This window comes from Mastomys coucha, unplaced genomic scaffold, assembly GCF_008632895.1.
Source record: "Mastomys coucha isolate ucsf_1 unplaced genomic scaffold, UCSF_Mcou_1 pScaffold15, whole genome shotgun sequence".
Taxonomy (NCBI): Eukaryota; Metazoa; Chordata; class Mammalia; order Rodentia; family Muridae; genus Mastomys; species Mastomys coucha.
Window position 1 is genome coordinate 99,106,739 of NW_022196897.1, and position 24,690 is coordinate 99,131,428.

Sequence of the window (24,690 nt, forward strand, 5' to 3'; positions counted from 1 at the left end):
TCCCTCCCCTGAAGGATATTTATGTAAGTATCACTGAAAAAAAAAGATAAGAAATAAAATGCTAGGCTCAGCAGGGTGGTAGGGCACATTACCTCACATTGAGGGATCAGCCCCAGAAATGCCAGGATGCCCCTATCACTCTCAGAAAATTCCCACTTCTGGGTTTTGTTTTCTGTCATCATTGTGCTTTGGTGCATGCAGCACCCTTATTCCTGGGATGAAGATAGCTACCCTAATACCTACCTCAGAGGGAAGCATGAACATCAAATGAGATTGTGGATGGGAGGTGTGTGGCTAACTGCAAAATGCCACACAGAGGTAACGAACTGTCATTTTCATTACTCTCCCCTCTGTGCTGGAGACTGGCCTCCCACACCCTGTCTCCTGCAAGCCCCGTTCTTCCTAAGGAGAGAAGGAAGGCTTCACTCAGCATCTATTTCTGAATGACAGAAGCTTCTGAAAGGAATCAGCCAATATTTACGATTCACATGCAAAAATGTGTCAAACACACTTAGCCAACGTCTCATGAATTCCTTGTGCCTAGCAACCAAAACAGAAAAATGGAACATATGGAACTGTGGTTATCTGATACCAATTCATTCTGAATGAACATCAAAGTTACCCCCTTTTTCCAAATATGGATCTAGTACAATCACCATTGCCTGTGAGTGGGGATACATAATGATCCTCCCACTTGTATTTTAATGAGTATTTTCACCCGTATTCTTTCTATCTTTGTTCTTGGCAAAGACAGAGAACCACACACGCCAGTATGCACATCTCCTGACTGGCTCCTGCCCTGCCTTTTCTGTTGCAAAACCTTCAACTTCAAGATTCTTTCCTCCTATTGGGCACATTGTCTCAAACATCACAGGAGTGGCAATTCTCTTTGGAGGAAGGCATACAGCAATTAACTCCACCTCAGAGAGTGAACCTGGGTGAGTCTGAATAGAAGAAATCTAAGAAAGAACTCCTTTTTCTGTATGTGGTTGGCTGGAAGGTGCCTTCACTTGGGAGAAGCAGTTTCTAACTTGCCCTAATGAAGAGCTTTCAAACAGGAGTAGCTGAGGGATGACAGAGGCATCTTTCCCAAAGGGAAGGTTATGGTTGTCACCCATGGATGTGGGCAGTCACCCTGAAAGGAGGCTGTACAAATTTGGGAATGTACAAGAGGCTAAACTAGGATGGAATACTTGCCAATCCAGGGAGTCCATGAATCTACTAAAGAGCTAAACTGTTTCATGCCCTAAACCAAGCTTCTCTCAATGGACTTGCTTGAATGACTTGAAAAGGCCCTGCTTAAGGACGCTTATGTTATTGATTCTTTTGATTAAAAAGTCTACATTTCCCTCTGACTGAACTTTTCTTTTCTGATGTTTGTTTGTTTAAAGGAATAATCATTTAAACTTCAGTATTGAGATGAAAGAATTCACAAAGAGCAGTCCCTCCCTCTTCTAAGAGAAAAGATAGGTGGAAATCCCATAGGGTTATTGTGTGGGAAGAAAGGAGGAAAAGGAAGAAGAGAAGAACTAAAGAAAGGAGGATAACAGCTTTTGAGACATGTTGCCACATATGACAATTATTTGAGACTCAGTCTGACACAGGCTGAGATATTTTTGAATCATTCAAGTATCTATAAAGCCCATATTTCAAAGGTGCCCCCCAAAACACCAATTATCTCACAGCTTCACCCACTCAGCCCAGGCATAACTTGTACATCCCAGACATTTACTGCCCAACTGACAGCTCAGCTTCAGCCATAGCATTCTGGATGAGGCAATGGTACTGATAGTGAGTATTCAATGGTGGCAGTCTCTCCCTGTCCCTCATGCCTTGACTTCTTATGTCTGTCCTTCTATCTCCTAGACTCCCTAAAGTCATTTTAGAACTCTGGTGGCTTGCGCCATTAGCATGTGTCTACCTTTGGAGCCTTGGACAAGACACGATTCTCTGTAGTTCACAGATAGGACACTTTCAGTAACCGAGGCAAGACTGGGCCATTCGGGCTTGGTTTGACCATAGACCATTTTCGCATCCAGAGATGTAAAGCTAGAACAGCCTTTGATTTGAGATCTTTATTTGCACCTGGCTGTCTAATGACAAAGAAGTAAAGAATGACTGAAGAGCTCATTTTGGCGCATGTAAGATAGTTGTTTTCTATCCTATTTGTCGCACAAGCTTTACAGAAATGGAAGAGGTTCATTTAGATCTTTGAACAGAGTCACATTCTGAAGAAATAAAGAGGTTTCTTCTATAGGTAGTCTCTGAACACTTCTCCTTCAGCAAGAAGCTAGGCATACTGGCTGCTGGGTCTTCCTCTTTTCTTAAAGTTGGATTTCACTGTGTGTTCCCAACAAATGACATATTCCACTGAGCTAATGGTAAAAGTTAGGTAACTGGGCTGCAATGAACTATGGGATGGGAAAATACGGTCTTCTTTTCCCAAGACCCTTCTTGCATGTTCTTATTATCCTCTTACACAAAGGAATCTGCTGAGCTCACTATATCAATGATCAAATACAGCTACCTAGTTTCTTACTAGCAGATAATCATCATTGCAATAGAGAAGTAGCATTTAGAAAACAGTGTGCATCAGGAATCACGAGGAACTCTTTAAAAACAATCAAATGTAAAACTTCTAACAATCCAATGAAATCAATAATTTTACTATTTTCATTTTACAGACATAGAAACCAAGTCCTAGCCAGGTTCAATAACTTCCTGGATCACACAGCTAGATATGGAAAGAGCTGAGATGCTAATTTAGTGTCTGACCCATGGGTTGGCTCAGCAAATACAGATTGAACGCATCAAAGTCTAGTCAGAGAGCCTGTGCTCTACTATGGGTCTCCAGGTATTTTTATAGTGCAGTTTGCCTCTAAAGCTATATTTTCAACTACTATCCTGATGCTTGTCATTTATTTTCACAAAGTGGGCAGGTAGTGAAGGGAGAACTCACCTTCTGTTCCATGTTTCTTCTTAAATGAAATGATTTAAATCAGCATGCAAGGCATCATATTGTTTTTTTTTAAAACAATACATTGCCTTAAGAAAGGTGGAGCCCCTGCCCTCAGTCCACACTTCCTAATGTGTTATCTTTTCTACCTAGTTCCTTAAAAAAGAATTCCTTACATCATTGCATTTTCTCACCTAGGAAAGGCTTTTTAGAGAAAGTACCAGCCACCCTCCTCTTAACACCCTGGGACCCCAGGAGCACCAGAGAAAGGTGTGGTAAAGAAAGCAAACAGACCAAAGTGAGGACTAAATGCTTGTAGAGCTCATTAGCACCCAGGCTTAGAGAAGCAAATGCTATTTTTGTCAAATGTACCTTCACTTAAATTTCAGAGATACTTGGCAAAAATAACGAAAACCCACACAAGGGCTCCCTTAGAAATGTTTGTTCCTAAGGACTGGCAGTCTTATGTGTGATTCTAACCCCATTGTTATCCCCAAACATTTGATGGCTTCTGAAGCTTCTACTTCAACCACTTGCTTTTTGGTTTCAGCTCAGACAGCAGGAAGCATCTCAAACCCCAGTAACTCAGATTTTGTACCACCTCTATGACCTGGAGTTGGAGCTTCACCTCTTCCCAGAACTAACCAGCTAAGCTCTGATTACTTACTGTGCTTTCAGTGAGATGACTCCTTTAGACAAAGCTAGCTTTTGTTCAAGACATGAGCTATATTTAACACATGGAGAGCATAATCATACTTGTGTGCTTTCCCACAGGAATCATAGAATCATCCACTGGCCTGGTGGTATATTTTGTCTAGCGTCAATATTTGAGACAAGACTTTCAATTCAGACTCAGGGGTCACAGGCACCAAAAGTCTTTGTGCTTACAGCTTGTGTTAGGAAGATAATTCTTATCACTCACACATAAGTGATATGTACATATATGCACACATGCACAGGAACATACATGATATTTTCTGGTTGTTTTAAGCAAACTATAAAAATGAGCCTGTAGGCTGCTGAAGCGACTCAGTGGGTAAAGAAAGGGCTTTGCAGGGTAAGTGAAGACCAGAATTTGAAACCTTAGAATCCACTTTAGCATGAGTATGTGTGATCCTAGTACATCCATCGGGAGAAGTCAGGCCGAGAAAGGAGAATCCGTGGAGGCTCCTAGATGTGCCAGCTCTCTTGGTGTGTGCAGTGGTGAAACATTGACAATCTCTGTCTCACACCAGATGGAAGGGGAGGAGCACTGAAAGTTGGGCTTTGACTTCTGTGTGTGTCATGACATATGTGCACCCATACTCACACGTACAGATCAACATGCACATACCACACACACACACACACACACACACACACTCATAAAAGAACTCCTAGGTGACTTTTGCCTTCATGCATAGGTGTGCATATCTTCCTGTTGTATGAGATCACTTTGATGCAAGTACAAAAGTTATCTGAACATTTTCATGAACTGCTCACAGTCATCTTTTTGAAGATCTGACAAAATGTATTGAGTGTAAAAGCTATAACTCACAACAGGCCAAATATCTACAGTAGGTTCAAGGAAACCGCAGGATCAACATGCCTATTAATCAAAAGCGTGTTGTTTTTGTAGAGAGGTTGCTAATGTGTTAGCCTGTCTCTACGCAGTAAAAGTGCTGTAAGACTATATACAGTGTGAACCTTAACTGTGGAGAAGCCTCAACTGTGGTCAAACCTAGCAGTGGCCTAGATAGGTACACAACAAAAAGAGACGCACAATTCAGCAATAGTTTTCTGTAGGTGTAAGATGTTTTACATTGTACTTTGGTTTTTTTTTGTCCTGAATATATATTACTTCTGTAACTATGTGGAATTAAATGAAACCATTTGTGGAGAAAAGTAATATTTTCAATTTCCTTCCTCCTGTCTGAACTCCTAGAAGCTAGCTAGGATGGCCACAAGCGAGGCCTGCCTGCTTCTCCAGGATACTCACTTTACCTTCTCCTTGGGTGCAGTCCAGTTTCAGTTCATCACAGCAAGGAACATACAATAGAGTTCATGGCAGCAGGAGAGTGTGTTTCATGGCAGCAGGAGAGTGTGTTTCATGGCAGCAGGAGAGTGTGGTTCGTGGCAGCAGGAGGGTGTGGTTCATGGCAGCAGGAGAGTGTGGTTCGTGGCAGCAGGAGGGTGTGGTTCGTGGCAGCAGGAGGGTGTGGTTCGTGGCAGCAGGAGGGTGTGGTTCGTGGCAGCAGGAGAGTGTGGTTCATGGCAGCAGGAGAGTGTGGTTCATGGCAGCAGGAGAGTGTGGTTCATGGCAGCAGGAGAGTGTGGTTCGTGGCAGCAGGAGGGTGTGGTTCATGGTAGCAGGAGAGTGTGGGAGAGGCTTCTCATATCTTGTCTTAACAGGAAGCAGACAGTGTAGGTCAGAAGCTGGGCCAGGCTGTAACCTTCAAAGACCAGCCTTCCATAATCTACCTCCACCAGTCTGGCCCAACAGTCTACTAAAACAGTTTGCTATGCCAGATACTGCATGTTCAAGCACGTGAGGCTATAGGGGAACGTTAAGGATCAAATCATAGTAGTATTTGTAACATAAACTCAGCACTGAAAAAGTACAAGTTGTATGTTCAGTTAGTATATACTAAAAGAACAAATAAATCCGTTGACCATTTTTCATATGAAGCACAGCAATAAGAAGGAAAAAAAAACAGGAAGAAATAAAATTTTAAGTATTATCCTGAAACACCAACCAATAAACATACATCATAAGATAATCAATGACCCCAAAAGAGGCCATAGAGAATCTTTAGTGGGGATAGATGAGAGCCATATGTATATTTCATAGCTTAAAGAGTCTAGGAGCCAGCAAGAACCATTATGTTACACAGAAATTCTAAAACAAACAAACAAACAAACAAAACAACAAACAAATCATCGTTTCCTACAGTGTATCAGGGGTAGAGATGCCTAAAGTGGTACCAGACATAAATACACACAATAATTTAATGTATATACAACTTGAAGCCAAGAATATAGGTAATTGTCCTCACGTTCATTATCTGACCTAGACTAAGGCCAAGAAAATAGTACAACAGAGATGATAAGTCATGTGTTTATCTAAAGTAAGATTCACTCTTGCACATGCCTAGAGAGAGATCCGGGTTTGGAGTCTGGGAACTCTGCCAACCACAGCTTGTCCAGCCCAGGTCAACCTTTCTTGCAAGCCTGAGATGCCCATTCTCTTAATCCTACCCTGCTTCAACTCCCATCTAGCCCAGAATTCTTTCTATAAGCTTGCTTTCTAGAATCAAGTTGCATCTATGAAATGAAAGAGTGGATGGAATGATTTTCCTTGTGTATGTCAAGGTTACAGGATCCTATACCTTTAGTTACTTATGTAATCCATTGGCATTTGGGAGATCTCACTTTACACCAAGCACTACAGAGAGAAAGCCTTGTGGTCCTATATTGTATCACAACATACAAATGAAGAACTTTCAGAGTTGGAGAGATGACGCTGCTGTTACAAGCACTGGCTGCTTTTGTAGACGACCTGAGTTCAGGTCCCAGCTCCCAGCACCCACACTGGGAAGCTCACAACCTCTAATACCTCTTAATTCCATCTGTACATATGTGGTGCACATAAACTCAAGTATGCATGCAAGCATGTGTACACGCACACGCACAAATATACACATACACACACACATATGCACAAATACATACATACACACACACACACACATACACATCTTAAGGAGAAATAAAACCATTTTAAAGAAGGGGATAAATGTTGCAATGAGGATGTGATGAGAAGAATGTGAGAGAACAAGATCCCAGTCTTCCTGTGACCTTATCAGATGTCTGTCCTGAAGGCACTGTAAGAAATGTTAAACCGAGGTCTGAGCATCAGATGGTGAGCTTGAATCTAACCATGGTTATACATTAGCTGTATGATGTGGTGGGGGTGGGGATGACATCTAGATATCTTAAGTTCTTTATTTAGAAAATGGGTCTATTAGAACACTCTCCATCCTGGCCTGTAGCTGAAAGGTTGAGCGAGGTCACTGCTGTGACCATGGAACCTGAATCATAGTGAATGTACATCTGTTTTCATTGCTGATCCTCAGTGGACTCTTCCAACCATTCAGATTTCATTTAAAAAGTCACCGGGGATTTCTTTCACTGTCATTAAGAAAATGAAAAATAAGGAGAGAAGAAAATACAAAATTGTACAAGAAGGAAGATGTTCTTTGGAAAAAGCTGTAACTTGCAGGGATGTTGGCCTCCACCTGGAGGCAGGTACAACAGAAATCTCCCTAGATCCAATGTCTCAGAGGTTTCAAAACTCACCAAATCTATATTTAGGTCCCCATATGTTCCTATTGGCCACAGTTGCCCACAAACACAAACATTTCAGTGCACAAAGCAGCAATTTCCAGAAAGATTTTCCTTTTAGAAGAGGTACATTCTACAGCGCTTAATCGGTCTAAGTGGTTCTGAAATATTGTATCAATTTACATCAGAAAGGTCATCATGAAGAATAAACACAGGATTCTGTTCCATGTCTGGGATTTAGCTGACTAACTCCCACTAATGTTAATGGGGCCATGCTGCCAAATCCCTAACCATCACCCTGGATATTTGCTCCAATCCCTTACTGTTGAGATTGAAATGTGTTTTCCAAATCAAAGCTGATCCTGAGATGGTGCAATGTGCCTCTGCATAGTCAGACAGGACAATGTGGCTGATGCCCGGGGACTTGACACAGCTCAGAACAGCAGTGAGAGACGTTGTTGAAAGATGTCTCTTCACATTGTCTACTCTAATTCTCCTGGCTTCCCTTGCCCTTTGTGTAACACTGTCTGCTTGTTCCAGGCTCCTTACTTCTCACTTCCTTTAATGAACCCCAGGGAAAATAAAATTCCTTGGTTCCCCACATCTTCCCCAGCCAGAAGTCATATTTGTGTGGCTCACTAACTTCTCTCTTTGGAGCAGACCTTCCAGAATAACCCCTTGATGGTGAAATATTTCTATTGCTGTCTAGCTGAGATCATAGCTTTTCCCAAATGCTGCAGGTTCCTAACTGTGGTAATAAGCGTATGCCTCCCAAGTCTTGCACCTGGACCCAGGACTCCAGTTCCAGATCTTCTGCACAGCTCCTTTCACTGACTCTGAGAATGGAAAGAGTTAGACTGTCCAGACCTTTTCTACCTGCTCTGAATCGGTGCCACGCCTCCAGACCTTATCTCTGGTACAGACCCTAACTAATGCCCAGGCTGGTTATCCTCTGAAAATCAATAGCAGGTCACAGCTTCCAGGGATTTACCAATCTTCAGCACATGTACCTAGATAACTAACACTGGCTCCCAGTCACTGTCTTCTGCTAGGTCAAGCTGGCTGTCCACAGCGGAGGGAGCAGGTACCTAGCAACTGCCCACTAAACTGATGGGATGGATGACATAGGTACTTTCCCTAGAGATGGCAGACAGCACTTGCCACCCATGGAATGGAAGCTGATCCTAGCTAGGAGCCTCGAGATGTTCTCATCATCTTGACAAAATAAACAAACAAAACAAAAAGCCCAAACAACAAAAGACCAAGAAGTAAACACAAATTCTTAAAGAGGTTTTCATATGCCTTGTTGACTGAAGAAGCTTTTTGTCCCACACCATCTCCATTTACCAAAGCTGCACACACACACACACACACACACACACACACACACACACACACACATGCACATGAGTGCACACAAACAAACCAGATACACAATCTTCTTTTGTAAAGTCCATGCTTTGAAAGGTGACAATCACAGATAATGCTCTGGTGTTTGAGGCCATCTGCCTCCCCTCGGGCAAACCTGAGATCTTATGAGGAGCAGCGAACAACATGCCCTTCTCTGTATTTATCATGACACCATCTAGGGGATGAGAGACCATTGTGTGCTGAACATATTCCTGAACTAGATTGAATGACTTTCTATTGCTAAGTATTCTAGGACATCTGAGCATGTCAAGAGAAGCTGGAAGTGAGGGTGTCAGGAGCGTGCTCACAAGTGATGGCACTTTACTTATGACATTAAACATATTGGTAATGTGGGGTTGCTTGTAGTTGGACTTGGCAAGAATACTGCAGGTCTACTGCCTGCACGTTGCTCATCATAGGTGCCAAAGACTTGGGTCAATGGCCCAGCTGAGCATTGTGTCTGTCCCATAGCAGGTCAGTGGTCTGATGTTATATCAATGCTTCTTGGTGCTGTTCTTAAAGGCCCAAATCTGAACAAAACACTGGCATCATTTTAGCCTTCACTACTCATTTAGGCTTCATTCAACAAAGTTTGTTTAGCTACCACACCCTCTACTAGAGTATAGCAACCTTCTAGTGTAACATTTGGGTGGGCACAAAGCTGATGTACCAGGTATTGTCTTGGATGGGATTGATCTTTGCTCTTTGCTGCTGTTATTTTTATCTAACCTCCCAAGATCTGGAAGATTCTAAGGAAGTCTGTGATAAGTTACAGTTTGATACTCACCAAATCTAATAGTAGATGATTCTAAGTGTTCATTTAGTGCTACTTAAAACTCTCTCATCTATATAAATGTTCAGTAGAACTTTATGCTACTATGAATACTTTCTCTTTGACCCCGTCTCTCTTGGCTTCCTAATATCACATTTCTCCTCTGTCCATACCAGGCTGTAACCCTGTTCAGACCCTCACACTCCATGGAAACCTCAACTGGTGCCATTGCCACTCTAAAGGCTTTGAGACAGCCTGCCAGCCAGCCATCTATAGCTTCTCGTCATGAACTCCAGATACATTGAGCATGAAAAGTTGTGTCATGAGAACTTCACCCTTCCCTTTTTCTTTCTCCATGTAATTGATTCTTATGACCTTCTGCTAATGTTTCTGGCTCACCAGTCCTCACCCCTAAGAGAGAAATAACAAACAACAGTGGTGATTCTTAGCTTGTAGCACCAACAGTTTAGAAAGGTGGCATGGACCGAGGCAAGGGAATTACTATGCTTTACTACTATTTCCTGTTACTCCTGACTAAATGTTTCATCTTTCTGTTTGAGAAGTTGCTTTTTCATATACTTCAAGGACTAACCTTAATGGTGTTACCCTTGTATCTTCAGGCTTCCTGGCTCTGCTACAGGGGCTCCTTTGCTGCTCAGTGCCTTCAGTGCAATGGCTACACAATGTGGTTGCCTCAGGATAGCCTCATGTACACCCATTGTTCTGATGTTCCACTCAGTTACATACTTTGCTCTTATTCTCAGAGCATTTTCTTTTATGGATATATTTCTATAGTTCTACTAACTATAAGGACACCTGAAGATGTAAAAATCCTTACTGTGTCCTTCAAAATTACTATTTAGAAGCCCTGATACCAGTATATAATCAGAATGTTGCTGTATTTGGAGATAAGTCCTCTGTGTAATTAATTTAAAAGGAGATGATTATATAGTTTATTCTCATGACCTGTAGCTTTAGCATATGTGAGATTAATGTCAGGAGGATTTGGGGGAGTTCAAGACCATCTGGGCTACAGAATAAGACCCTGGCTTGACCACCCACTTCTAAGAAAAGGCAAGTTAAGAATGAAGCCCAAACCCAGTCTGACAGTCTCCTCACACAAAGAGGACTTTAGACACAGGAAACTTGATAGATGTGATCTCACAAACGAAGATCACATGTACAGTGAGGTGGCAGCCGCCACAGAGAGGCTTCAGAGGACCCCAACCCGCCGACACCTCGCTTCTGCACTTCAGCTGCTAGAACCAGGAGAAAGCAATTGCTCCTGTCTATGTAATTCTGTTATCTCAGCCCTAGCATACTAAACTAGACAAATTAAAGTTGTTAATAAGATATAAAGTAAAATAAACCCAAATAGTGTTCCAAGTATTTCTGTCCTCCAGGGTCTTACCGTTTTTCGAGAAGCACACTGTTCTGGGTGTTGCTTGTAACCCTGACTTTCTCTGTGGCCAGAGATCACAGAGTACATAGAATGGGGCTGCTATCACTCATGGTTGTGACCTTTGTGATGTTTGAGGACCTACAAATGACAAGTTCTATTCTTTCAGGGTTTTTTTTTTCCCACAGACTTAGTGTTTTAGTTCCTCCAAGCTACTTGCCAAACTTTTAAACCCAGTTAAGCTGTTGCCTACTGCCAACCAAGGTACACACACACACACACACACACACACACACACACATGGGTGAACACCCATATACTTCTATATGGACCAAAAAGACTTAAAGCTTACCAAAAATCTCAGAAATGTAAAAATATATCAGTAGCATCCTCTCACAACATAGAGATTAAGATCACATCCATCACACAGCTATGTGAACCATTAACCCATCCATGTAAAAGTCTTCATTCGATAGGAAGCAGGACATTCTGAGGGGTGCGGCCATATATGGAAAGGATGCTTTCTCCTCTGCGACGAACACATGGATTAATCATCTCATCTCTTGCAGGTGTTTAGAAACATCAAACAACTGAAGTAGATGAGGCTCATTGATGAGGGATGCCTTTCTACCAGGAAACACTCCTGTTCTAATCCTACATCAAGGCATAAATACAACAGACCTTGTTTTCCACACAGATTCCCATTTCTTTCACACCCAAGCATATGCTAAGAGAGCTCAAGCGACACTCTTCCTTCAGCTCTGGGAGGTGTCTTGAAACATTTTTAGCTTACCAAACACAAGGCAGAGGAGAATCTGTTTCTTTACTCAAGGATAACCATCTTCAACCGCTTATTTATGCTGCAGATGGAAACCTATAGATTGAAATAGACATATTTTCATTCTAAAATTGGCATTTACATGGTCATAGTTAAAAGGTGTGACCATTGTGTTGGAAAAACAACCACCTGGGAAAGTCTACACCATTTCCCGCTGTTCAAACCAAGAGCTCATTAAGGTTAGAACATGTATAAAGTTAAAGAACAGAGAAAGAACATTGATCTACAGAAATAGGACCACATATAGGAAAGATGAGAAATGATAAAATGATATGGACACAAAGGTCTTATGAAGTATAAGCAGAAGATCCATTCACGTTTAAAGATGCAACAAAAATGGCTGATGAAAAAGTCTAAAACTGTGATACTTTAGCAGGTAAGCCATTACAGCTACTTAAGTCAATTAACATTAAAGTCAGATCAGAGCTTCTGTTCTTCAGTTGCACTAGCCACATTTTAAGATCTCAGTAGCCACATCTAGCTAATTGTTCCCAGGTTAGACAGCATGGACAGGATAAATTATCATCACTAGAGAAATTTTACTGGACAATGTTAGTGTAAAGAATGCCTTTTGACATCTTGTTAGACACCAGATTGAACAGCATTGCCTGCCAACTGTGACAATCCATGGTAAGAAAGAGAGAGAAAAAAACCCACTCTTAAACAGAGTTACAGTGGCCCAGTATTATTGATATTTGTATCCCCCCAAAATACTTACACAGGTAGGGGGCGTCAAGCTAAAGTAAGAAAGAAGTTAGGAAATACCACTTGAACACCTCACCATTCACATTTAAACATTTGTAAAAGTTGCCAGCTTCTCTCCATCTGCCCACAGTTAACTGGACTTTGTTATTCATCTTCAGATATGTTCCATGTATTGTTCACTTCCTGGACCAAATGTCTGTCCAGTATAACATTGTTGAACATTCATTTAAACAAATAGAACTCCAATCAAAGTAGAAAAATGCAGACTCTTCCCAGTTTACAAAAAAAGGCAAGAACTTTATTTTAAACAAATCCTCAGTTGTATAACATACCACATCCATATCTAAATCAAAAAAACCCATAATAAGAAGAATTCAAATGAAATAGAGGGCTTCCATAAAAACATATTATCTGAATGCTACTCTTGCCTAGTGCTTCAGCTAAATGCACAGTGGGTGGGAAAGGTGGAATATGGCACTTTAATGAATAAGAGCAACGAAAGGAAAATTGTCACAGTCCAAACAACAGGTTTATGAACCTTTGGTATATGTCTCAAATAAATATCCATAAACACATCTTAACCAATAATATTTACTTCCAGGTTTGTTAAGTCAGTGATTGCGTGCATGTGTGTATTTCAAAAGTAACTGATGACACAATAAGTTGGGATTGATATGGGCTGATTAAGGTCTCTGGTGTGAGCACACAGGTAAGTTCAAACCATGGCAAAATGATGTGCAGCTGTGTAGCACAAAATCAGGTAAGAAATTATAGTAAGATCTATCAGTTAGAAATTCTGTGGCTTGAGTAGATACCCTCCATTTCAACAACAACATCAACAAAAAACAAAACAAAACAAAACAAAAACCCCACATATTTTTAACTCTATCCACAGTCCATAATCTAGAAGGCAGAAATATCCCAAAGCTCATAAACACATGCTCAACAGTGAAATGACCATCTCACAGAAGTGGTGTTGAAATTCCCTCCCTCCCATCCCCCACCCCTAATAAACAGCACCAGTGCAATTTGAGTTTTAAAAAATTGGAAATATTGAGACATTCCTAAGGTTTGTTTTTTTAATGACTAAGAGCCAGTCATATGGGGCTCTACTGCAAACCTCTGCCCTGGCCAGTCTCCAAAAAGCACCCCACGTAATTCCCTCTAGCTTGCAGATAAACTGTGTTAGGGCTAATGTAAGGCCAGATCAAGGAAAAAGAAAAGCTGGCATGCTATCCTGGGTTTGAGGGAAAGGGGCATGCTGAAGGGGAGAAACATCCTCCAGGATTTTTTTTTTCTGCAGCCCAGGATAAGGGTATGTGCTGAGATGGGTCACAAATTTTATATCAATGAGTGTTTGACTCATGCCATTCACCAGAATACAGAGCTCAGCAGAACTAATTCTTGCTTGGCATCTACGCCAGTTCACTATTATCAGGAGCAGGAAGGGCCACTAAAGAAGACCCAAGGATGTCCAGCTTAGCCGTCTTGTCACTCTACCCAATGGTCTCTGTAGAACTGATGGTATAACATGTGATGACAGTTCTACCTCTTCTCTTTGTTGATGAAGACCTCTTAGTATCTGTATCCTAGACCTTCACAGCGAGCATCGCGCAAATGAGGGCAAACCTGTGCACCTCCGAGTCATCATCTGCCTTGGGGCCACTTGCCACCCAGTAGGCCTTTCCCAAACCTGCCCTTTCACACGTAGGCAGAGTCACTGGACTGAGTCCTGCCGAAATTGGGAACACTGACTCGAGGCAGGTCTTTGTTACGTATCTCATAGACTGACTTCCTCTTGGCCTGGGCTCCTCGGACAGCCAGTTTGATCTTCCGCCATCCCAGATGGTTAAGTTCAGCCAGATTGAGCACCACACAAATGCCGCTCACAGCAAACATGAACACCAGAAAGACCGTCTTCTCGGTAGGTCTAGACACATAACATTCTACCTCCTTGATGCAGGGGTAACGGTTGCACTCATACAACCCTGGAACACTGAAGCCATATAGAAAGTACTGGCCCACCAGAAACCCAATCTCCAGAGCATTTCTAAACACCACTTGGATGATGTAGAAGCGGGAGATACCTTCCTGTCTTCGGAGCTTGGACCTTGCTGCTGTGCGCAGCCCAGATGGATGTGGAGTCAACTCTTTAACCTCTAAGCAATCTGGTTCTGTCTCCTTACTGGTGGTCTCTGTGTTTTGCAGCACCCCATTGACAATGGCATTTTGCAACTTCTTATCTTCTCGTTTGCTCCCTCCACTGCTCCCACCCCCAGTTCCTCCAGGTCCCCCTATAGACTCAGCGGGGTCTCTGTCCAAGGCTAGGAAGACAGTAGAGTACCGGCGTTCTCGCTGCTTGGCGGATTGGTGCACAGAATAGGTGATAAAACAGAGACTGGGGGTGCACACCATTATGATCTGGAAGACCCAGTAACGTATATGGGAGATGGGAAAGGCGCGGTCATAGCAGGCCTGGTTACAGCCGGGCTGCAGGGTGTTGCACACAAACATGGTCTGCTCATCATCGTACACCGTCTCCCCTACAATGGCCACAATGAGTATCCGGAAGATCACCACCACAGTCAACAGGATCCTGAGCAGAGGAAGAGGAGGGGGGAGAAAGGTTCTCATAGGCTAAGTCATTGATAGAAAGTCCCTGTTCTTTCCTTTCTGTTTCAGCGCTTACCAGTCCTTGAATGGGGGAGCTGTCCACCCTTGAGTGGTACTGAACTGAGAGCCTGGAAAACAATTTTATCTCTTCCTTTTCTGCTCGGTGCTGGTAAGCTTGGAATATTTCATATTACAAGGATCTCACATCTGCACAATTTCATACACTGTTTATGGCCCTTTCGTAGAATATATTTTCTTTTGACATATATATGTATATATATATATGTATATATACAGCTCTATGTAAAGAATGTCTAGAGACTCTAAACACACCTTTACTCTGGAAAATACATGTAGAATCGATCTACACCTGGGGCGAGCATTAATCTTCATGTGTGTATATCCTAGTCTCTACATATAGAACTTAATTCTCTATAGAAATGGTTATGAATACAAAATTCACATGTCTACAAACAAATAGGTAGCTGCAGGTAGCTATAAATATGAACAAATATCCATATACATACATATGTATATAAATATATACTTAAAGATATATTCACAAGAAAAAACCAGCTATATGTGTAGCTCTCTGACACTAAGTTTTAACAGAGAACATGGTCTAGATTAATAAATATCTGTTAAAAGAATGGTGCATCTGCTGTGATGAGCAAAGCCATCTCCCCACTTGCCCTTCTCTGTCCAAATGCAATTCTGCCTTCCTTGTAGATTCTATTTAGGGAACCAGATGGAGACTGGCGTTGACTCCGGAGAGTGGGGGGTACCAGGACTGAGTCCACAAGTCCTTTTCTGATGAGGGAAGTGTGAATCCCCTCCCCCCTGTGGTGCTTTATAGAGAAAGTATGGGGGAGCCGATCCGGAGTAACTGGAGGAGGGGGGCGTCACTGGGCGTCGGGTAATCCCTTAATGCAGGGCAACACTGGCACTTGGACAGAGGTTGGGGAGGAGGCAGAGGGCTGGCTGGGGTTCTGGGGGTCGTTAGAGACAGGAGAAGGTATTCCCAAGGGCCGCCCGACGGGCCGCTGACGGCTGGCTTGGTGCCCTTACCTCCCAATCATAGTGGAGTGCTGCTGCACCGCGGCTTCCAGCAGCCTCTCCAAGATGGTCCATTCCCCCATCGCTGTGCATCCGGAGGCAGCAGACAAAGACTGGGCAGTACCGGGCACGTTCTTGGTCCTGGCCCCTCCCCGGGCCGCACCTCCTGACAGGGAGCGAATAGCCCCCAATTAAAGAAGCAAACAAAAATTGTTTAAAAAAAAATCCACGAGGCCCTCCCCCTTTATTGCACTTAAAAGAGGGGAGTAGGGGGGAAGCAATCTATGTGAGTCCCAACCGATGGAGCTGCTGGTGCGGTGCGGAAGAGCTGGACAGCACCTCGGTGCCGTCCGGGGGTCAGGTGGACTCCCGCAGTCTCCCGGCGAGGGGCGGGGCTGGGTGGCAGCGTGCAGGTGGCCGAGCTCCTGCCCGCGGGAGACCGGTGTCTGCGCCGCGGTCCCCGCAATCTTGCGGTCTGAGGGAGGGTCCGCGCACCGACCCCGGCGCCTGTCACTGGAGCAGGCACCTGGCGCTCCCGCGCTGCGGCGCGCAGAGCTGGCTGCGGGGCTGGGGAATCCGCGGCCACCGCCTCTAATCCGCCCTTAAGTAGTCTCCGCCTGCGTCACGCCAGGTCGGCGGAGGGGAGCAGAGCGCGGCGTGCCGCTGTCGCCGAGCGTCGGAGCCCGAGGGGCCGCGGCCGCGCGCCGCGGGGGGGAGGAGACGGTCTGGAGTCCCCCGCTGCGCCGGGGATGGGGAGACGGAGGACTGCAGCGCCCCTTGGGGCTTCTGAGGCGCCCAGGTAACCTCACCTGGCCGTCGGCCTCCCGCAGGAGGAACAGACACGTTGGTGAGTGAGGAGGGACCCAAGTAGATGGCTTAGCTTGCCCCCGTCTGTCCCTTACCTTTAGCTTTGGGCCTTCTGAGACACTGCTAAAATTCTTTTTCTAGATGGTGGTGCTAGTTGGGGGAAGGGAGGTTTTTAGCCCTTACCGGGAGAGGACAGCCGCCTGCGAGAGAGTGCTGCAGAGGGTCCCGACTTCGGTGTGTGGATCAGGTGCTGAGGTGCGGAATACCTAATGAGACTCCCTGCTGGCTGACGCCTAAATGCAGGTGTGTAGGTGTTCTGAGCAGTAAGGTCTGGGTACAAAGTATTTACCAACCAAACAGGTGCCTAGCAGCGAGCCAGGGACCCGTAATGCGTTTTCATTTTTCCCAGCACAGATTAGGAGGCCCCGTGAATTCATTTGCACATAACCGATGGGAGTAGAGGATGCTAGTCAGGTCAGCACTGTCCAGCCTGGATTTAAGGAGACCCAGACCCAATATTTATCTAGCAGAAACAGCAGCTCATAATCTCACTCCATCCCCACTCTTCTTAGTCAGCCCTTGCTTTCTTCCTCCACCCCCCCCCCCCCCCCCCCCCCCCCCCCCCACCCCCAGCTCCCCAGCTTCAAGGAACAGATTTTAGAATCGGTCTTAAAATTTACATGTTGATGTCAGTTCCATCTACAGCATCTACTTAATTGGTCCCAGGAAAATTGAGAAGATCACACCAGGCTGCTAATTAATGTAAGGTCAATTTTAGGAGACACCAAAGTTGGGAGTGTGTCACATAAATGTACCAAAAGCACAATGAGTAAGGTGTTGTCATCCTTTCAAAAATATGACTGTGAAAGTGTTGCTAGCTGGTCTTAGGAATATAATGCAGCCTTAATTACCCACAGGGAACATACACATAAGCTACACCAGGATGTGCTTTTGATTCTAGAACAACTGAGTCTGTTGGGTATCTCGTGGCCCTGAGGAAGGCCCAGAGTCCCCACACATACCCTTCTGCATACAAAATGCTTACAGACAGAACCCAAGCTTCAGCACCAGAGGACGGACTGTAGGACTGTCAGGAGGTTGTCTCTTGGGGTTGACACTCCTAGCTCAAGTCAGCAGCTCTCCACTGAAGGTAGTAAAGGAGTCCACTAAAAATAATGGAGACATGTGTATCATATAAAGGCAGTGTCATGGTTACAGTGGGGGTGGTTTCACTCTCTTGGCAGAAAAAAAAAAAAAAGGTACAAGAATGGAGACAGAAAGAGATCTTTCCAGTTGGTTAACAGATGGGTGGTGATTCCCTTATCGCAAGCATGATGCACACTCCCAGGCTTCTGCCTCACTCCCCTGAGTCCCTCCCTATGTTTGTTCCAGCTATGGCAGACATTTTTGGAGTAGAGAATCAAAGAGAGACAATGGATGACAGAGTACCAAGAACAACCTGTTTAATTGCCTTTAAATGCCCCCTAATAAGTTGTACAACTCAGAATCACTTTCTGTGCTTGAGGCTTTCCGAGTGAGCCTAGTGCAAAGTTCAACCACTGGCCTGTGACTGACTTGTTAATTATCAGTTTATTATTTGAAAATAGGCATCAATACAACAAATGGAAGACACACCAGTATCACTGGTATATAAATACTCAAAACGCTTCTATATAGAACCTATAATGTAAGACATCTATGGGCTAAGTAGCTTGTTTTTTAAGGCTATGAAAACTTATTCTTAGCACCATTTTTAAAAGCAACAGTTTTTATTTTATTTATTAAAAATGTAGTTGTCAGCCGGGCGGTGGTGGCGCACGCCTTTAATCCCAGCACTTGGGAGGCAGAGGCAGGTGGATTTCTGAGTTCAAGGCCAGCCTGGTCTACAAAGTGAGTGCCAGGACAGCCAAGTCTACATAGAGAAACCCTGTCTCAAAAAAAACAAACAAAAAAAAAAAAAAAACAAAAAACAAACAAAAAAAAATGTAGTTGTCAGTTGCACTGCAACAAACAGAAAAGAAGCACAACCCAAATTTCTCTGTGAAACTGTATGAAAAAAAATTAGGAAATTAAAATTATAGGCTGTGAGAAACTTCCATGGGACAAACTATAACCTTAAAATGTTCATCAGTTTAAATTTTATTACCTTACCTCTGTATTTCAAAAGTCAAAGGCCTGTCAAGAGAAATGTGCAAAGTTGTAGAAATGAAATCTATAGAAAAGACACAAATGTTATTCCAAAAGTTGGGGCTACAAAATCCAGAAAAGATCCAACTTTTAACTATTTTTATTTTCAGAAATCATTCATGAGTTGTCTAACACATTTGTGTTACACTTTCTCTTTTGAGCCCAATCTACTCCATTTTCAATGAGTAATTTGCCTTGATTGTTCTGCATTAAATATGAAGAGGTTCTAAGCACAGCTGGGCCTCTCTGACCTTCCTTGGGGCACTATTTCATCTGCCTAGCTTCTGACTGGCTCAATTCATCTCTGATTGAAGATACTCATTTAAGTCAACTGCAAGTTCCTCCCATTAATTCTAATTTAAATGTAGTTCTACAACACTAAATAAATGGCATCAGATGAAAATCAAATTTTAGAACTGATAGAATTAACCTTAGTGTCCAGTAGACAACCTGGGTACGTTAAGAATACACTGTGTCCATATCAGATTGCTAAATTAAAATCTGGGCAAGTAAGGTCCAAGTTTTTGAGTTACTAACAATCTCTTGTCACTTGAAATTTGGAGAACAAAATTATATTCCATGTTTGCTAGTGCAGGAGCAAATCCTAGAAACCAGGAAATCCCTCCCCACTCTTCACAGATCTTTAAACAGGCCTATGTGTGTCTTTTTAAGTGAAACTTCATAGGGACTGTACATGTTAGAGTGAAGGTGGACCTTTCGCTTTTGACCTCACTAAAACATAAACCCTTAGGGAATGGAAGGCATATTTCATCCACCATGCTGCTTTCCATGGTATCTCTAGCATACAGTGGCAAATGTAGTCAGTCTTTGGGAAGACTGCTGTAATTTAAAACAACGAAGAGCCGGGCGTTGGTGGCTCACGCTTTTAATCCCAGCACTTGGGAGGCAGAGGCAGGTGGATTTCTGAGTTCCCCTGGTCTACAGAGTGAGTTCCAGGACAGCCAAGGCTACACAGAGAAACCCTGTCTCGAAAAAAAAAACAAAAAAACAAAACAAAACCAAGGAAGACCTTTAAGCTAGTTAGGATTATGGAGAACATAGGCATCCAGGAATATCTAACTTGCAATAATTTCTGGGTTGTTCACTTTGTAAATCGCTGTCTTAGCAAGTAGCAATGCACACTCACCAACTAGAGAAAGCTTCCTTCTAGATGGAAAAATTGCAAAGACTGGTCAAGGCTGTGGGTGGAATATTCTGAATCGAGAATGCAGTGTAGAGTTTCTAACAATGACATAATTTGGGGCCGGGCAGCGGTGGTGCATGCCTTTAATCCCAGCATTTGGGAGGCAGAAGCAGGCAATTTCTGAGTTGGAGGCCAGCCTGGCCTACAGAGTGAGTTCCAGGACAGCCAGGGCTACACAGAGAAACCCTGTCTCGAAAAACAAAAGCAAAAACAAAAATAAAAAACCAATGACATATTTACTGTATGGGTGTGTTCAGATGTGCTCTTGACTTTACATATGTTTAAAACTTCATTTTCTTCAACCACAGGTTCCACATCGAACCTGTTAACTGCTTGACTTCAAATATTTGGTAAGTGAAACCTCACTGGAACTTCATACTTGTAAGAATACAGGTTCTTACAAGAGATATTGACCTCTGCTTTCGTGGGCCATATGTGACTGGGGTAACAGAGAGCATGTACTCCTCATGGCACTTTCCACAGTCCTTCAGCATTGTGGAAATGAAACATTTTTTGGAGGACTATGATGAAGACACACCGAACATTGAATTCTTGTGACCTAAGAGAGCTACATGTTCCCTGATTGGAGATGGTCTCGGTTGTTCTTTATGGTGTAATTATATTTAATACAGAGAGGAAAAGGGGATCCACTTGCCACATAGGGATCTTACACATTATGGCTAGTCTAGATTACTGGGGATTGAGGGAAGAGGGTGTGTCTTGATATCTACTGGTCCCTGCTGCTCTGCTCTCCTCTCTTTTGTCATGACACTTGCTAAACTAAGCCAGGTAGTGCTGCAGCAGCACAGCTTAGGGCTGCAGCATCAGCATCGGCATCAGCAAGGTGGCCTTGGAAAGCTGATCAGAGCCCTGGACACATCTCTCCTGGGAAGTAGCAACATCTGCAGTCTCCTGGGATTTTTGTGATGCAGAGGGACGCCATTCCGCTTGGGATTGGTCTCCACATTAAAGTCTTACACATAGCTTCACAGACAGTTAGAAGTAACTCAGCTTCACTTCTCTCAGTGGCCTACATGAATCTGTTCCCCAATAGAAATATCAAACTGTCTTTTGAAGGGGGCAAAACTAACCTGTCTTAGAAGACTTAAAAGAACATAAATGGCAAATGAATTCTATTCTTTGATACAAAGGGACATCTCACTTTTTATCTTTTGTGCTTCTTTCATATGTTTAAATCTCAGCCAAGATTTGTAGAGAAGTATACGCAAAATTTACTGTCTCAAAGGGGAATAAAGCTGTCCAATCTATGGGTCATAATAGTCCTAAGTATGGCCAGAATCTGTTGCTATCTCATGAACCCCAAATCCAAACTGTGACCATGTTCCTAACCGATGGTTAAATCTACCACCTTCCACCTGCTAGTCTTTTGAATAAAAGAGTATGTACCCCTTTAAAAAAATCACATGTACAAATCCCCCATTCCTTACTCACCTTGTGTATAGAAAATATACCTTGCACAGTAATATCTCAGGGATTAACATAATATGGTATTGTGGTCAAAGCAGATGTATGAAATCACAGCAAATAAATTAACACTCCATTAAGAATCAAATCAGCCCTGCTGACACATAATCTTTCCCGTTTATGTCAAGTCGTGATTCCCATTCACATCGGGAGCTTCCCAGGGAGGCTCATTAGACCTGCAGGAAGAGATTTCTTTTAAGTCAAAGCTATTCACAAGTTATTCAGCTACAGTGAGGGCAATCGAGCCTTCCTGGCGTCTGGGTACCCGCCTCTCCACGATCTCTTTGTCACTGTCCACCCCAAGCCCCAGCCACGCAGGATATAGCTAGGCTTCCTGCTGAGTTTGCAGTCTGTATAAAAGAGATGAGGAAATTACAGAGGAAATACGTGTGGGCAGGGCCTGCCCTTGAGAAATTGTCAAACTGGGAGAATATCTTTTGGTTGCCATCAGCACCCTGCCTCTGCTTCTTTTACACCAGAGTGCAGCAGTGCTGAAAGTCAGACCTCAGGGTTGAGTTCTTCTGCTGCCTTATTACTATAAGGTAGGATCAGAGTGAGTCCCCCAGAGGAAATGTCTCTAAGAGTTGGAGCTTCTGCTCAAGCCCCATGTGGACCCTACAGGCCACCTGCTCCTTAACTTTCTGAAAATGCCAACATCTATTTTGTCAGGATCCCTGGGACTCAGGTGTAGTCTAGTTCAGATGTTGTTTTTGTCAATCGATGTGGCTTCTGGTCTCTCTTAAGCACCCACAACAAAGGCTTCTATGGAGAGCTTCTTGTCTCTGCAGTGGATTGAGACCAGAGAGAGACCACCCTCACTTGTCAGTTGTCTTGTCTTCAGTTTCATCTAGTGGTTCTTAATCTGTGAGACATGACCCCTTTGGGGGTTGCATAACAGATATCCTGCCTATCAGATATTTAAAGCATGATTCTTAGCAGTAGAAAATTAGAGTTGTGAAGTAGCAATGAAATAATTTTATGGCTGGGGGTTACCAAAATATGAGGGACTGTATTTATTAAAGAATCATAGCACTAGGAAGGTTGGGATTCTTTTACTATATACTCATGTTTCTACCCTGATGGGATTCACCTTGGATTTATATCCTGTTGACCATTGAATCCTCCATCACTGTGCTTGGCCCACCCTCACCCCTTACTCTCCCACCAGAGAGGACAGTAATCCAATGAGGGAACACACACAGGGTGTTAATAACTGATAATCACTTAATGTATTATCCCTCTCAAAGGAATTATCCTTATTTAAGATGAAAAGCCTTCATTCAAAGAAATGAAGATTTTTTTTAGGTAGCTTTTTGAATACTATGCTTTAAGAAGTGAACAGCTATTTGGGAGCAAGGGATATCTAAACCTTTCCAAATGATATTGCACAAAAAGTACTCACTTCATTTATTGCTCTATAAAGGGTCCAACTTGTGTAATATGGGAACCACACAAATGCAATGATTCTTATATTTACTGCATCTTAAAACCACCAGGGAGCTTTGAAAGCTCACAGTACCTAAGCTCTACTCAGACCAATAAAAATCAGCGTTCCTGGAAGTGAAATCTATGTATTTGTATTTTCAAAAGAAAAAATATTTAGCTTATTCCAGCTCGAATACGCAGTCAAGTTTAAGTTCCACTGTAATAATGAACACCATTAACTGCAGAGTAGTGGTAGTCTTAACAAGCCCGGTGAGGCGGGCTTTCTCCCCACGATGGGAATGGCTGCTGCTGGACACAAAGCCAGAATTTCATTCTGAAAATGTGTTCATGTGGTTCTGTAAGCATTTAATATAATCCACACAGGCTAAGTAGTTAGTTGCTAAACTGAAAACACCCATCTCATTTCATCCTAGTCCACTCCTGGCCATCTGGTCCTCTGAATTTCCATTACAGGGGCATGTGTGTATTAATGAAATGATTGCATCCGATTACATCTTTTATTCAGAGCACAAGAACAGTCCATGAATTCTGTCCTCAAGCATTACTGGTTTTATCGTGAAGTCACTAATTAAGTTTACTCTGTTTCAGGCAGAGGTGGCATTGCTGTTCACTAAGGTAAGAAAATAAATCAAATATGTTACTGCTGATAATAAAATTATAATCTTGCTGCCTAGCAACCATAGGATAGAAACTTCAATCAAAAATGTAACTTCATTGTTTTTTGTTTGTTTGCTTTATTCAAAATGGGTTTCTTTGTATAACAGACCTGGCTGTCCTGCACTCTCTCTGTAGGCCAAGCTGGCCTTGAAATCAGAGATCTACATCCTCTGCCTCCCAAGTGCTGGGATTAAAGGCTTGTGCTACCACCACCCACGGTAAATCCATTTAAAACTCTCCAAAAGGTAGTTTATATTCTGATCAACTTGTTACAAGTGGTACAAAAGAGGACCACCAAGCAACTGAGCTTGGTCTCTCCTTTCCTGCCCTTCTCTAGAACAGGGTGGATAGTCAGAGAGCCACATGCCTGGATTATATTACTTTGAAGTTGTTTGGTTGAGTAGGCATCAGAATGAAAAAAACAAAAACAGAATAGAAAGGGACTGAATGAATGCATACTATTGTTTATTTACTCTATTAACTAATAGTATACTTAAATTATTACTCTATTAACTAATAACCTTTCCTACCTCCGATCTTTCAGAAGAGTATTTTCTTTACAGTTTTTTTTAATCGATTCTTTGTGAGTTTCACATCATGTACTCCAGTCCCACTCATCTGTCTGTCCCCTTCTATCTACCCTCTACCTTTGCAATCTTCTCCCACCAAAGAGATAAGAAACAAAAATAAAAAATAAAAAAATAAACAAACCAGAACAAAGCATGGGAAACATTTTGTTGGAAGCTGTAGCATGTCAATGAGTTCCACACTATAGACTTCTGCCCCACACTATAGACTTCTGCCCCACACTATAGACTTCTGCCCCACACTA

General features: G+C 43.0%; 1 protein-coding gene and 1 long non-coding RNA gene across 9 annotated transcripts in view; one reads left to right on the forward strand and one right to left on the reverse strand.

Moving 5' to 3' along the window:
* Positions 1-17,315, reverse strand: part of Gjd2 (gap junction protein delta 2) — a 38,755-nt gene extending 21,440 nt beyond the window's left edge. For 3 of the 8 annotated variants that reach the window (XR_004118769.1, XR_004118768.1, XR_004118770.1), the window contains exons 1-3: positions 16,085-16,925; positions 13,953-14,999; positions 11,654-11,734 (exon numbers count right to left, since the gene is read on the reverse strand). Coding sequence is in view for 4 of the 8 variants with exons in the window: in XM_031371388.1 (XP_031227248.1) it covers positions 14,105-14,999; positions 16,085-16,155 (966 nt within the window). In the remaining 4 variants the exon portion in view is untranslated. Of the gene's footprint in view, positions 1-316; positions 403-11,653; positions 11,735-12,672; positions 15,000-16,084; positions 16,965-17,062 lie in introns of those variants that run through there. The other 5 variants (XR_004118771.1, XM_031371388.1, XM_031371389.1 and 2 more) reach the window with 5 other exon arrangements.
* Positions 14,227-24,690, forward strand: part of LOC116090659 — a 26,535-nt gene continuing 16,071 nt past the window's right edge. Inside the window, exons 1-4 of the long non-coding RNA XR_004118772.1 lie at positions 14,227-14,327; positions 15,086-15,185; positions 20,579-20,620; positions 23,790-23,816. This is a non-coding gene — a long non-coding RNA (uncharacterized LOC116090659). The remainder of the gene's footprint in view (positions 14,328-15,085; positions 15,186-20,578; positions 20,621-23,789; positions 23,817-24,690) is intronic.